This window comes from Lissotriton helveticus, chromosome 11, assembly GCF_964261635.1.
Source record: "Lissotriton helveticus chromosome 11, aLisHel1.1, whole genome shotgun sequence".
Classification (NCBI taxonomy): Eukaryota; Metazoa; Chordata; class Amphibia; order Caudata; family Salamandridae; genus Lissotriton; species Lissotriton helveticus.
This window is the reverse complement of record NC_136072.1, coordinates 705,666,235-705,680,554: the sequence shown is the minus strand read 5'-3', so window position 1 is coordinate 705,680,554 and position 14,320 is coordinate 705,666,235. Positions and strand designations below refer to the sequence as shown.

The following is a 14,320-nucleotide window of genomic DNA, read 5'->3' as shown; positions in this document are numbered from 1 at the left end:
CTACCCCACACCCCTCAATCACAGACATAGAGCTTTCCCCCACTTACACCAACCGTACCCCCTCCCCCCTTTCACCAGCCCACATTCCCATTCTTTTCACCCATGGCACCACAGCTCCCACCCACAATCCGCCTAACCGAGTTCAGCACCAGACCGACACGCACACAGACAAACCCCACCCTTTACCCCCCCCCATTCTCAGCCCCCACGTCCACCCATTAACTAACCACACAGAACACGCCTCTATCAACTCAACTCCGCCTCCTCAAAAAAGAATTACATACAATCACACTTCCCCTCCCATTCTCACCCCCCACTACCCTACATGCGCCCCATCACCACTAACATACGCCCATCCTCCACCATGCACTCTCCACCTACTACCAATATCCTCTTCCATACCTCCAACCTCCCCCCTATGTCATCCACCCCTAACCCTCCAATCCCCACCACCAACACACATCCCACACTAGACTACGTTATGGCCTCCCTCCTCCAGCTCAAAGAAGACATTCACATCATCAAACAACTACTCTGTACACATTCCAGTCACTCCTCACCCACCACCCTCCTCAAGCTCAAAGAAGACATTCACACCATCAAACAATTACTCTGCACACACCCCAGACACCCCTCACCCGCCTTCACCAGCACCACCCTACCTAGCAGGACCTCCACCCGGTCGGCTGACTCTCGCTATTACATTCGCAACCAACGCCCCCCGCACTGGACCTCAATCCCTGTTCGCAATCGTGAAAAACGTCCCCAGCGCTCCTGTAACCCACTATCGGAACTTGACACAGTCACCCTCCTCCGCTCCTACGACCCATCTCCCCTTAACAACATACCCACCACCCTCCGCGCCATTCCAACGATTCTTCCAAACCCCCTTAGACCCCCCACACTTAACAACAGAATTTCTATCCTTAGTAACCTGAGAAAAGTCCCCCTCTACCTAGAACCCCCTTCCACTCTCGACACACCCCGTCTCAAATGCACCCTCCTCAACTGCAGATCGGCCTCTAGGCACTCCTCTGCAATTGTTGATCTCATCTTATCACTGGACCTTGACCTAATCATCATGACTGAAACGTGGCTAACTGAATCTTCTACACCTATAATGGACATACTGGTTCCCCCCAACTACCACATCACTAGACTAGACAGGGTTGGTCAAAAAGGTGGTGGAATCGCATGTATACACAGGAGTAACCTCTCTGTCCTGAAAGTAACCTCTCCCTCCCTACCCTCCCCAACCTCCTGTGAATACATCTGCCTCGATATTATCAGTGAGGGCAAACTGATATGCTCTCTTCACGGCATTTACCACCCACCAGGGGACAACCTTACCTTCTCGCAACAAATCATGGATCTGATCACAACCAATTCAGGGCGACAACTCACACAAATATACCTTGGTGACTTCAACCTCCACTGGAACGATCATAATGACGCGGTGGTAAATAGTCTTAAAAACTTCCTTGATGCCCTTGACCTCACCCAAATATGCAACAGCCCGACCCACGAGAAAGGTTCTATCACTGACCTTATCATCTCCAAAGAGGACTCTATCCAACTCGAATCTATCCAACCCTGTGACTGGTCAGATCATCATATTGTCACATTCTTCATCAATGAAAAAGTCAAATTTAACCCGGTTCAATCCTGCAAGCCCAAAGTCTGGAAAAGAGACCTAAAAAAACTCAACCCAAACTCTCTACCCCCCAACAGCTGCAACCTCTTACTGCCTCCTACTGGCGTTACGGATGTCCAATCCTTGACGGAGCACTATCTCAACGCTATGACCTCTATAGTTAACGAAGCTGCACCTATGCAGTTAAAAAGAGCCTCCACAAAAATGTCCAATCCTTGGTACGATGGGAGTCCTAATGACGATAGACGGGCCATGCGAATGGCAGAGCGTACCTGGAGATCAGCTCCCTCCGCACTGCACTTAAAAACACTGAAGAAAAAGAGAAATGCCTACTTCAGGAAAATAAAACGCTCAAAATCAGATTTCTTCAGCCGTCAGCTGGACCAAGCCAAAAATCGTCCGAGAAAGCCGTTTGAACTAATCAGAACACAATCCAAGGAACAACCCCAACCACTCAGTACTTTGGGCGAAGCACCCTCCTGTGAAGACTTCGCCTCTTTCTTTATCCAAAAAACCGACAACATAAAGAACGATCTCCTCATTGACGTAAGTCTCTACCCCAAACCCCAATGTACAGCACCCACTGAACCAAAAAACAACGCCACATGGTCATCCTTTGTCACCTATTCAGAAGAAGAAATTGGTAGACTTCTCAGCACTGTGAAACCAGCCAATCACCTCACGGACCCCCTTCCTGCCAACGCTGTCAAAGACCTTACCCCGTCGCTCCTCCCACTCTGGACTAAAATTATCAACAGTTCACTTCAGCAAGGGACCATCCCCGACTCCCTCAAAGTTGGACAAGTCACACCTCTACTAAAGAAATCTACAGCCGACCCCTCTGATCTAAATAATTACCGTCCCATTACCAATATTCCGACTCTTGCCAAATTGTTGGAAAAATGCGCACAAATACAATTGACTAAACACATTAATCAGTTTGATCTACTCAACCCTCATCAATCAGGCTTCAGAGCAGATCACAGTACAGAAACTGCTATGACTCACATAATTGATGACGCCCTTCAAATCCTAGATCAAAACGATACCTGCCTCCTTATCCTTCTTGATCTCTCTTCTGCATTCAACACCGTCAAACATGAGAACTTACTGGATGTATTAAACACAAGAATGGGTATATCTGGAACTGTGCTCAAGTGGTTCACGTCCTTTCTACACAACAGATCGCAGAAATTCAAGAGTAACAACTTGATGTCTTCGACTATACCTGTATCGCTAGGCGTCCCACAAGGATCCTCCCTATCCCCAACTTTGTTTAACCTAGTTATGGAACCTCTCACCACCTTGCTACAAGCATCCAATGTTCACTTCCACATGTACGCCGATGACACCCAACTTTATCTCAAATTACAATCACCCAAAGACATTATGCTTTTAAACTCAACGATCAGAAGCACCCAATCCTGGCTGGCCGCTAATCATCTCAAACTCAATGCTCTCAAAACAGAGTTCCTCTTGATCTCACCTCCTGCGAAGCTCACTACCGCACAAATCTGGCTTAAACACCTAACCGCACTCAATGTTCATCCCACCATCGTGGACTCAGCAAAATCTCTAGGCATAACACTTGACACCAACCTCAACATGCAGGAACACATCAACAAAGCAACTAAGGGTGCGAACTACCAGAGCAATACCTTAAGGAAACTCAAACCCTTCCTTCCAGCCAAAGATTTTCAAACTGCGGTACAAGCACTAGTCATCCCTCGAATAGATTACGGCAGCATTGCCCTCTGCGGTCTCCCCCTAACTACTACGGCACCCATAAGAGCTTCTCTAAACGCCGCAGCGAGACTCATCACTGGATCTAAAAAACACTCACACATTTCCCCTGACCTGAAAGCCCTGAACTGGCTGCCTTTTGAAGCCAGAATACAGCTGAAAATCGCCTGCATGACACACAAGGCTGTCCACCTGAGCTCACCCGGATACCTCGCCCAGAAGCTGACGATTTCTGGAGGCTCCTGAAACACTAGAGGCACAAACAATCTCTTGCTAAAGCCCCAAAGATTCCGCAAGGAAAAAAACTATAAACGCTCCTTTTCAGGAATGGCACCCAGGATCTGGAACTCACTCCCCCCTGAAACAAGGCTCATCTCCTCTACCATACTTTTTAAGAAAGAAGTAAAAGCTATCCTCATGGCTAAATACACTTGAATTATTACTGGGGATGATATTTACAGGCACTGTACCATTCAGCTCCACTGATCTTTTCGCATTTTGGAATGACTCGTGTTATTGACCTACCTGAGTGTTTACGCTACCACGTATTTGTACTTGTATTTTTATTGATGTATCGGTCTGACTATGCTCCCGCATGTACCTTCCTCACCCCAATTGTTATTTACTCACAGGTTGCTCCTTTCGTCTGTAAAGCGCTCTGATATCTGCAAAGATCTTGTTCGCGCTATATAAAACTTTCAAAATAAAATAATAACCCAAGCCTATCCTAAAGATGCAGACAGTGTATTCCCAGCTCCTGTCTGATGTTGCCTTATAAAAGTAGCTCCTCAATACCCCACTTGTTTTTCTAGTAGCATGTTTTTTATGACCAAGGTAGGAAATGCTCTGCATAGTGCTGAGAGGACTGCTGTGCCTCCATTTCTCTTGTCTGTCTGCTAACCAGCTTCCTAGAAGTGAGAGGACATTACCTGAGTATGACCTCTTGCCAGAAAAGCTTTTTACCTGACCTGAAGCCACTAGAAGCATTCCTGTCTTCTGAGAGAGCAAAGGAGCCTGCAGGAGTAAGTTTCTGGTAGGAGCTGCGTCATTAGGGGCGTAAAGGTTTGTTTGTTGACGCATCATCACAAATGTATCTGCCTGTGCATAGCCACATTGTCACTAGGAGTATCAGCCTATATGTTCCCACATCATCACTAAATCCACCTCAACTTGGTCACATCATCATCATCACAGACTTGGTCCGTACATGGCCGCATTGTTAGCAGAAGAACCAGCCAGTGAGAACCTTCACTGGCTGGCCCTTTCAGAGCTTCAACTACCTGCAGTGAATTAGAACTTCCCACTCCGCATCTTCCAGGCAGGCAACAGCAGTTGTGGAACATGCCAACCGAACTGCCTGCTGGCGAGCCATGTTTCAGAAGAGAGGGAGGCGAGCAGGCTGAGGATGAAACCAGATACTCAGTTTGAGAACAGATCCATCGCATGTGTTAAGAAACTTGAGGCTAAGCCATAAGAGGCTCAGTGCAAGCCTGTCAAATAGTGAGAAGTGTACCTGAGCTCAAATCATGCTAATATATTTTACTCTGAGGGGAGGGACCACTTAGATAAGAAGGGGGAGATAGTGAATAAAGATGTAGTGCCTGATAGCACCCAGGGACACAATATTGTATTTAGTTGTGTTTATATATATTATGTTCTAGTTTGTATTAAAGGACTATCTTTCATGAAGGCGTAGCACTGTTTTGGGCATGTGTTTATTGCCTTGTGATTGTTGAGGTCCGAGCTTGAGCATCCTTCACACTACCTCACTTGGAATCTAGTGACGAAATGGTTGTTGGCCCTGTGTGCAGAACTATAGTAGGTAAGATAACAGGACACCAGAGGCAAACAACCACAACCTCCATGACTGGGGCCCACTGGGGCCCCGTAGCCCCTGTTTGCCCCCCGCCCCCCATCCCCGTCGGAACGTAGTGTGACTCCTCCTGTAAAACGAAATGGAGAACCATGTGCAACCCAAGACCTTCGTATTGAGGACAATTTTAGACCTCCTAATTTTATTCTATATAATGATTCTTTTTAAAATATTTACCAAATGGTTGCAATAGTAAGAACTATAATTTTCACTGAAGCATATAAACATAAGAAATAAAGTTGACTTTTTCAGATTCCAAGCTCTCAAAATATAATTACCAGTACAGTATTGCATTTTGAAACTTTCAGTATTGTTATATAGTTGGGTTCCATGCTTCTTACTCACTGCTTTGAATTCCAAGTGTAGAGGCTTTCACCAATATTTCTGTGGTGAAGTATATGTTGGACATGTACAGATAAAAATTGTGCTTCATTCTTAATAATGCCAAAGAGAGTAGCGTATATCAGACACATTTGGGGCCCATCTTACAGTAACACTCCAGAGGCAAAGTGTTCTTGTGTAGAGCCTTACATATAGGTTTTTTGTGTGTGCAAGCAACATCTCGTCTAGATACCGCTTATTTTAATAATGGATAACTAGGACCCACATTGGTTTTTACAAATATTATTGAACCCTTTTTTAGGTCGAAGCACGACCTGCATTCAATGCGTAAGCATTGATTGCAGTCGGCTTCGACAACTATTGTGATCCGTTTTTGGGAATGTGGACAACAGTCAGACGCGCGCATTTTCCTAGTCAGTTTTGACCTCGGGAGCGCGCGTCTGACCTGCGCTTGCGCAGACGAACACCTGCTCTCGCATGCATTAGCGGCATACAGACACAGCCAGCCCCCACCCCTCTGCATACACACACAGGCGCGCGCACACATACACACGCTGCCACCCCCACCCCCTCACCCCCCTGCACACATGCTCTCGCATGCATTAACGGCGCACAGACACAGCCAGCCCCCACCCCTCTGCATGCACACATACACACACAGGCGCGCGCACACATACACACGCTGCCGTCCCCCACCCCCCTGCACACACACAGACACACACGCCGCCGCCGCCCTCTGCTTTCTTGGTATTATTCCAAAGTTCACTTGCCTCTGAGTCAGCTCATCGCCTTCCGTAACTTATTTTCCCGCTGAGCGCCCAGGCGCCTACTTCGGCGGATGCAGTGACGTCCCTCGAAGTCCTCCCAGTACCAGGCTATTGGATCCCCTAACTTTGCTCCTCCCTCCAGCAGCCCCTGTTGATTACGGAAGTCCTGTTCACGCTCGGGGCAAGTTGTTGTTGCCAGATTGGGCTATTAATGACGGCCCTGGACAGCAGTTGTTGGTCAGCCCCCGCAAGCTTCCCATATATGCGGGGGGCTGACCACCTGACAACGTGGTGTGACTGTGAGCACTCTCTCTTTCATAGCGGGCGGACGGTCTGTGCGGTGACGGTGCGGCCGGGCGGAGGTCGGGAGGAGGACTCGCAAGTGACTTGACACTCGTCGTGTGTCACACTGCTGCTGCCGGCCGATGCCGCCCACCCAGGCCCCACACCACAGTGAACTTGCTGCAGTGCCCAGCCCCAGCCCTTGCGGAGACACGGTGACGCAGCACTTCAAAGGTAGGACACCAGCCTCTGCCCCAGGCCATGCCAGGTCCAGCAGGCACATCATTATTTATTTCATTGTATTTATGCGTGTTTATATATAGTCACACAGTTCCCACTCCCTCGTATTTTTTATTTATTTAAGCGATGTTAAATAGCGCGGACTTCACCCGAAGGTGTCGGAGCGCTGAGCAATAGGAACAGTAATGATACATGAGGAGGAAATTACAAGTGAACAAATTAAGGCAAACGTCAAGTTACATGAATCAAAAGTGACAATAGTGGGCAACCAAAAAACAAGAGGTAGCAATCGGTACATTCCAGGAGGAAAAAGTGATATGTATGCAGGTTACAAAAGCGTTTAATACTGCAATAAAAGGCAAACACTCCAGCACAAAAACAAACGTTACGTAGGCAATGGTGGCACTTGTGAAAGTATCTAAGGCAAACAAAATGTGAGAGGTAGCAAACAGTGTGTTACACGAGAGAAGTGACGTGTGCAAGTTACAAAAGTGTACCAAACACAGGTACAGGGATAATACTGCAATAAATGGCAAACACTCAAACTTTCAGAACACCTGCATAGTCTGTTTATGTGCATTAGCTTACTTTTGTTTAAAATGATTGAAAACAGCCACATAATTGCAGTCACAGTCAACAGCGTGATCTGAAAATACCGTGTCTTTGAACATCCCATAGGAATGAACGGGCCCAACTTGCATTGGCAAAGCCAACAGGCTTGTTCTTGTTGTCTTTCGTGGCTAACACACTCCAAGGGCGAGGTGACAGATTGTGTCCATATACTGGAGGTTATCTGCCACCCTGATTAATCACTGTGTTTTCCCCAGCCCAACATACACACCGTTCACATGGGGGGAAACACTGCGTGAAAGAGGGTGGGAAACAAGACTAGCAGATTACGTTAAAGGGTTCAGTGTAGCTTGCTAAAATATAGCTTTTTGAAGACTGTCCGCCGCTGGCACTGTTCACCAGAGAAACTATGCAGGGCTAAACTTTGTAATGATTTCAGACATTGGAGAGGCGCGGAACCCAACAGTAATATGGTGCACATCTGTGGGACGGCACGAAACTTGACGAATACTGGCTTTAGGTATGGGGCTGTTTGAAAGCTGCCTTTCATATGCCCCCTGCCTGCATGGCGCTGCTGCATGATGTTTCATTTTTACCTGCACTAACAAAACATGTAAGATGATTGGCAATTGCTTTGGGCATTGCTAGATTGGTTATCCTATGTCACTAAAGGACAAGTACAAGCCTGACACTTTTAATTAAGTATTAATTATTTAAAAAAATTAAAAGCCATTCTTATTTGTAATATCCATATATCTACGTCACGTAAATACAAAACATGTTGCATTACAAATGCTATAGGTGTCACATTTGCAAAAGTTAGAACTATTGGCATTGTAAATGACAAAGCTATTCATTTAGCTATTTTCAAAACCAACACATAAAGAAAAAATTTGTCATTTGCAATACCAATAGCTCAAACTTTCCTAATGCGAGACCTATTGCATTGCAAATGCTTGTCTTCATTTCTTCATTTTGTTTTACGACCTGGCTTTGATAAGAGGCAAGATAGGCCTTGTGATGCTAACATGGTCACTTGACATCGGGCCTAGCACAGTCCCATGTATATGGCCAGCCTACGGTGGCTACATAACAATATCTCCAAGAAACAGTTGAATTGGCAACTGAAAATCTGGGACACGATTGCATACAGAATAGAGACTGTTGGCAGTTTGTCTGGCTCTTACATACAGGGTCATGAAAAACAGAGATTGGACGTATCCTACAAGATTTAGTACCTTGATTCTATTACAATAAGAGTCTCCTGTGGTGGTACTTATCAGTACTTGTGTTGTTTTGGACTGTGATGCTCTTTCTTCCTCCAGTTGGAGATTGAGAGAAGTCAAGAAAGGAGTTGGTCAGTTGGGTGGAAGGGTATTTGAGGTAGTTAAGGATGGGGCTTACACCTTTGAAGGTATCTCTTGTTATGATGGCTGCGCCTTAGATTATCACAGTAGTGCAGTGTTGATGCTGACCCTTCTCTCAACTAAATGATGATGTCGAATTTGTGAGATCAAAATAATTGTACATCAGTTTTCAAGGTGCCTATGATTTGAAGTTATGGGTTTCTTTCAGTTTTGGCAAATCTGGCAGTGACTTACGTGGATGCCATTCGCAGCGGGACTGTGCCTTGCATAGAGAGCGCTGTGCTTGTTCTGGCACAGATGGAGAACTCTGCAGCAGTCCAGGAGGCTTTTGTGCACTATGAGAAGCAGATGAGGGAACGAGCGAAATTCCCAACCGCGACAATGAAGGTGTTCCTAGACCTTCACGTTGAGTGTGAGAAAGAGGCCATAAAAATCTTCATGGAGAGCTCCTTTAAGGATGAAGGTCGGAAGTTTCAGAAGCAACTGGGGGTAATTTCATGAATCAGCCAATTTGTTTGTGTTTTTTGTCATCTGTTATTGCAGGTCTGAAGAGGCAACATCAATCCTATTGTAGTAGAAGTTTCAAATTTTCATTAGCACTGTTTGCTCCGTTTCTCCCCTATTTAATTGTGCATCACAATATCAACAAATAATGACGATGTATTTATTCCTGGACTTGAAGAAAAAACATTGCACCTACTGTGTATATCCGGAACATACCACACCCCCTGTTAATTATCACATTTGCTGTTCATGCAGGAAATGGTAAAAGACAGATGTGAAAAGTTTTGTGCAGAGAATGAGCAGTTGTCCACTGATATCTGCAGAGATCTGCTCCAGAAGCTTTCAACGACCATGCAAAAGAATCTGTCAGGTGGGGTTTACTCAAAGGCAGGAGGATATCTACAATTTGTCGAGGACCAAAAGAGAGTAACAGAACAATACAGACAGACTCCTGGCAAAGGGATAAAGGTATGGATGATAACCTATTGGAGCATCACATAATCCCTGTGTTCTATACGTTTTTAGCCTGTTATGAATATTTAAATTGTATAGCCCTAGGAAGGAATTAACATGTTCTTTCGGTCCATAATAACATGCACAATCGCAAGTGCTGTATTATATATATATTACTTATAAAGGTTCACTTTAATTTTGTATAAACTGTTCTGATGGGAACAGTTTGAAATTACTTTTTAGTTACTTTACAGAACACTTCTTGCATTACTTTTAAGTTACTTTTGCTAACCAGTGTAATATGTATAGACATCACACTGGGACATCTCCTGGACAAAAGGTAAGTAATACAGTTTATTTATATTACCAGTTTTTTAAGTTTTCATACAAACCAACTCCACTCAAATGAATTTTCAAAGAAAAGCAGCCAATGCAATCCTATGGGAGGAAATGAAGTTATTGGTTTACAGGTAAGTATTTGTTTGGGGGAATTGGGTTTCCGGGGTTAGACCCAGGGTTTCCCCAGGGTCGAAGATGCACTCTCAAAGCACCCTCAGCGGCACTAAGTCAGCCGGGTGCAGAGTGCTGAGGCCCAATGTTATTCGGTGGGGGGTAGTGAGCCTCTGGTTGGTGTCTGCTCATGAGCAGCCACAAAGTTGTGGGAAGCCTGGTGGTAGGCTCAGGGCAAAGGGGAATCCAACTTAGCACACAAAGTGCACCCGCAGCGGCACAGGGGAGGCTGGAAGCAGTAACAATAATAGGGGAATAAATAGGGACTCCCCCCTAAGTTCTGGAATAGACACACAGAGGACCTGTCCCAACACATATGAAGGGAATCTGTGCCCAAGGGAACCCCCCTGATTCTATATCACTCACAGGAGTGTCGGATTGGATTATTTATTTTACGGGTCCTCCATTCTTGGACATTCAGAACTACATCATTATATGACCCACCGGAACACCTTAAGGGTTTCTTGTGGCATGCTCCCCTGCACCTGCCATACCAGTTTCTCCCAGTCCATTCCAGGATAGGGGATACTTACATGATCATTTTACAGGCATTGGTCTCAGGCATATAAACTTATGTCCTGATGATGATGCCGGTATCAAGTTAAATGCGATTGACACGTCGTCGCCTCTGTACACATTGATACTCTCATAATTGTTCATTGTATTGTGCTATTGTGTTGCTCTTTGTATTGGCTTGGACAACTCTATATTTGAATCCAAGCCCTTGTAAACGGCTGAGCCTTCTTATTCAGTTTTTATTTTTCATGACAAATGTATCCCCACTTCTATGTTTTTTGTGTTTGATCTTTCTTTAATATAAATATATTAAAAAATTATTTGTCTGGATAGACAGAACATTTATATAGACCTCATTGCATGTCTATATTTATCCTTACCTCTATTACTATTCATATAAAATTAATACGCCCAAAGGTCCCTGACCAAATTTTTCGATCCCCTTGTTGTTAAAACCAATTGTCCTTGTCTAAAGCAGTGTGCCCCTCAGTATAGAATAAACAAAATTAATGGGACAGAACATCGAAAATAGAATATTGGCTGGCAAGTCTAGATTTTCTCTACCTAAGTCCACATATATTGTCAGGGATCTCTTATCTAGAGATCGAACTCCTCAGGATCCAGTTGAAGCAATAAGGGGTCCACCACCTGACATCACCAACTCTGAATTACAACTGCAGAGTATTAGGGCGATCAGGCGAGGGAAGGAGAGGAAGGGAACAGCGGGGAAAGGGATCCCGTAAGACAAAAGATAATCACGATGAAATAACAAACAATAATATCCTACTCTCATATGTTCTCGCTAATCCTCTTATATACCTTGGTGTCTGACAGGACTTCCACATACATCGTCAACATAGGGAAAGCTTCATCTCCGTATATGTAATCTACAAGGTATACATTCACACATTAGACATATGACCTTCCTCCTTACCCTTAATATATCACTGTAGGCAAACCACATACATACCAGGTTATATAATGCACACAATTTCAATATGACGCTCAAAGGAAAACAAAGTGAGTAAAGTCTATGGTTTCAATCTGGTACTTGGATATTGGTTTCATGATACTTCTCAATTGCCATAAATCTTAGTGTAGGAGAGTGGGGTCTGCAATCCTATGGTCACCCCAGATTTTTGCTTTTTGCTTCACTGGTTTATGACTTTCCCTGGCTGTGGGCCTGCTAATCAGACCCACAGCCTAGCTGTTCTCTCTCTAAATTGACATCCATGTACTTTAGGTGCATTTACCAATTGGTACTGGGCCACCTTATCAGTCCCTGTACAGTGTACCTTAGGTACCCAGGGCATAGGTGTACCCAAGGCCTACCAGGAGCTGAAGCATGTATTATGCCACCCCTGGCTGGCCATCTAAACACACACAACTGGCTGGTAAGACAGCTGGGGCAAGGTGGTGTAATCACCCTTTGCTGTAGATATAGTTACCTATATCTAACCCCAAAATGGACACATATATTCCTATCAGTCACTCCTGTGGCAGGCCTTATCAATCCTGAAGGCAGAGTGCTTGGAATTATGTGAGATGGTGCTCTAGCATGAGCTGAGCCTGTCTGCAGCTTGCGGAACCAAGTCCTTATAGCTGTTCCATGATAACGCTATACCTTATACTCTTAAGTGCATTATAATCCTTGCGGTTGAATGCTAACTCTGGTATAACATTATCAAAACATGTCGAGTAAGGTGTCATACAAATTGGAATACTACCCCCTCGCCAATTCTGGCGACGGGGGTAGCATTCCACCCTTCTAGAGGGACACGACATGTATGTAACTGTGAACCCCGTTAAAGTTAACTCGAGCCTCAGGATCACAAAATGGATGCTGCCACCACAGACACAAGTCTGACCTCCTGCTGCTGGGAGTCCATCCAGCGAGGGAGGCCTGGACAAAGGGTTTCCTGCCTTGGGAGGTGCTAGCACCACCCCAGACAGGATTTTGTGTATTGGGGTAGGGGGGCCTGAAAGGAATGAGACATGCCTGGGGCACACAAGGTGCCCTGTGCATACACCGGTTCAAACCAGTTGCTGGGGCACTCCAGCCCCAGTCCTGGCGCGAAACCGGACAAAGGATAGGGGGTGGAACCACCCCCCTTCCTGGTCCCTCCCAGGGGAGGGACCTAGCCACCAGTACAGCCCCCTTTAGGAGAATAAAGGTAGGAGCTGGTCCCATTCCAAATTAGATTAATCCTGACTTGAAACTTTACAAGAAGAAACTCTGGATTTCGACGTTCTGCTCCACAGAAGACTGAAGAAATCTCCCTTGTGGGCAAGGAGTGTCCACCCTGCACCAGCAGGCATTAAGCGTCCAACGGCTTCACTTTGTCGTCTTCCCTCGAGTATCCAGACTTCAGAGCCCGACGAGACCCGGATTCCCAGACCTCTCCGACCTCAACTCACATCTGCAGCACAGCTGAGATCGGTGGGTGCGACGAGACACGTGGGACCGCCCATCTTGGAGAAACTGCACTTCGCTTCCAGCATGACTTCTGAGGTAACCTCGACGAAGTGCTTTGGGGATTGAGAAGCCCCAGCCCCGAGCAGCTCCTGCACCGAAGATCAGCCCTCCAGCATCCACGAGATCTGCGTGGGGCCCTTCTGCCTGTTTGCTGCTCGATGCGTTGTCTGGTCACTTGCCGGCTGGCTAGTGGCCCCCTAGACGACGATCCTTGAAAACTACACTGCTGGTCTGGTTGCTCTAGACTGGCCCTTGCTTCCTTCCAAAAGAGAAGTACCCCGGACCCTCCTGGTCCGCACCAAACGCCTATTCCACTCACCGCGCGGGTTGCCTTTGCTAAGGCCTGTTGATGCCGAATCCGGAACCAACACCGCCGACAGCTACAGCCTGCGTGGGAGAGCTCATGCCTCCATCCTGGTCATCCAAGACACCTCCTGGTCCACGTGGCTGCAGAGTCAAGCGTCCACTCTTCACCTGATGGCGATGACAGCATCTGGTTCCTTCCTGGTTCCACTCCAGTCACTGGCTAGTGACTTTGAACATTGTCCCCTCTGCTTTCAGGTCTTCAGCATTCCTGATCCACCCTTGGATCACACCGGACATCTTCCTCCTGGTCGCCTGCAGCATCTTTTCTTTCAGGCTCCATAGACTTCAACGCAGAAACCCGACACAACTTCGCACCTATGCACCCGCAGCCCGTGGGTGAGGTAACAAGAGCATTTCGGTGCTTAAGGGTAGATTGACTCTCCTAGTGTCTAGATTCACAGTTGTTTTAGTCCTAACTAGTCAGGATTGTCCGTACTCACCTTTTTCTTGAACTGTACTGTCCATAGACGTTGTTACGCATCCCGCGTGTGAGTTCACACTCTGCACACGTGTTCCGTGGGCCTCCCATTACTTACCTAAAGTTAGGGTAGTGTAGTCCCAGCGAACCTACAGCCTCTGGACAGCTCCATTCCTTCTATTGATTTCCTTATAGCATTTACTTAGTATATGGTTTGCCGTGCCCCTAGGGCACCATTG

At 46.2% G+C, this 14,320-nt stretch overlaps 1 protein-coding gene across 1 annotated transcript in view; it reads left to right on the top strand.

The window, feature by feature from the left end:
• LOC144791793 (guanylate-binding protein 1-like) overlaps window positions 1–14,320 on the top strand; it is a 507,850-nt gene that overhangs the window by 351,459 nt on the left and 142,071 nt on the right. Inside the window, exons 8-9 of the mRNA XM_078666562.1 lie at window positions 9,047–9,327; window positions 9,598–9,810. Coding sequence (XP_078522688.1) covers window positions 9,047–9,327; window positions 9,598–9,810 — 494 coding nt within the window. The remainder of the gene's footprint in view (window positions 1–9,046; window positions 9,328–9,597; window positions 9,811–14,320) is intronic.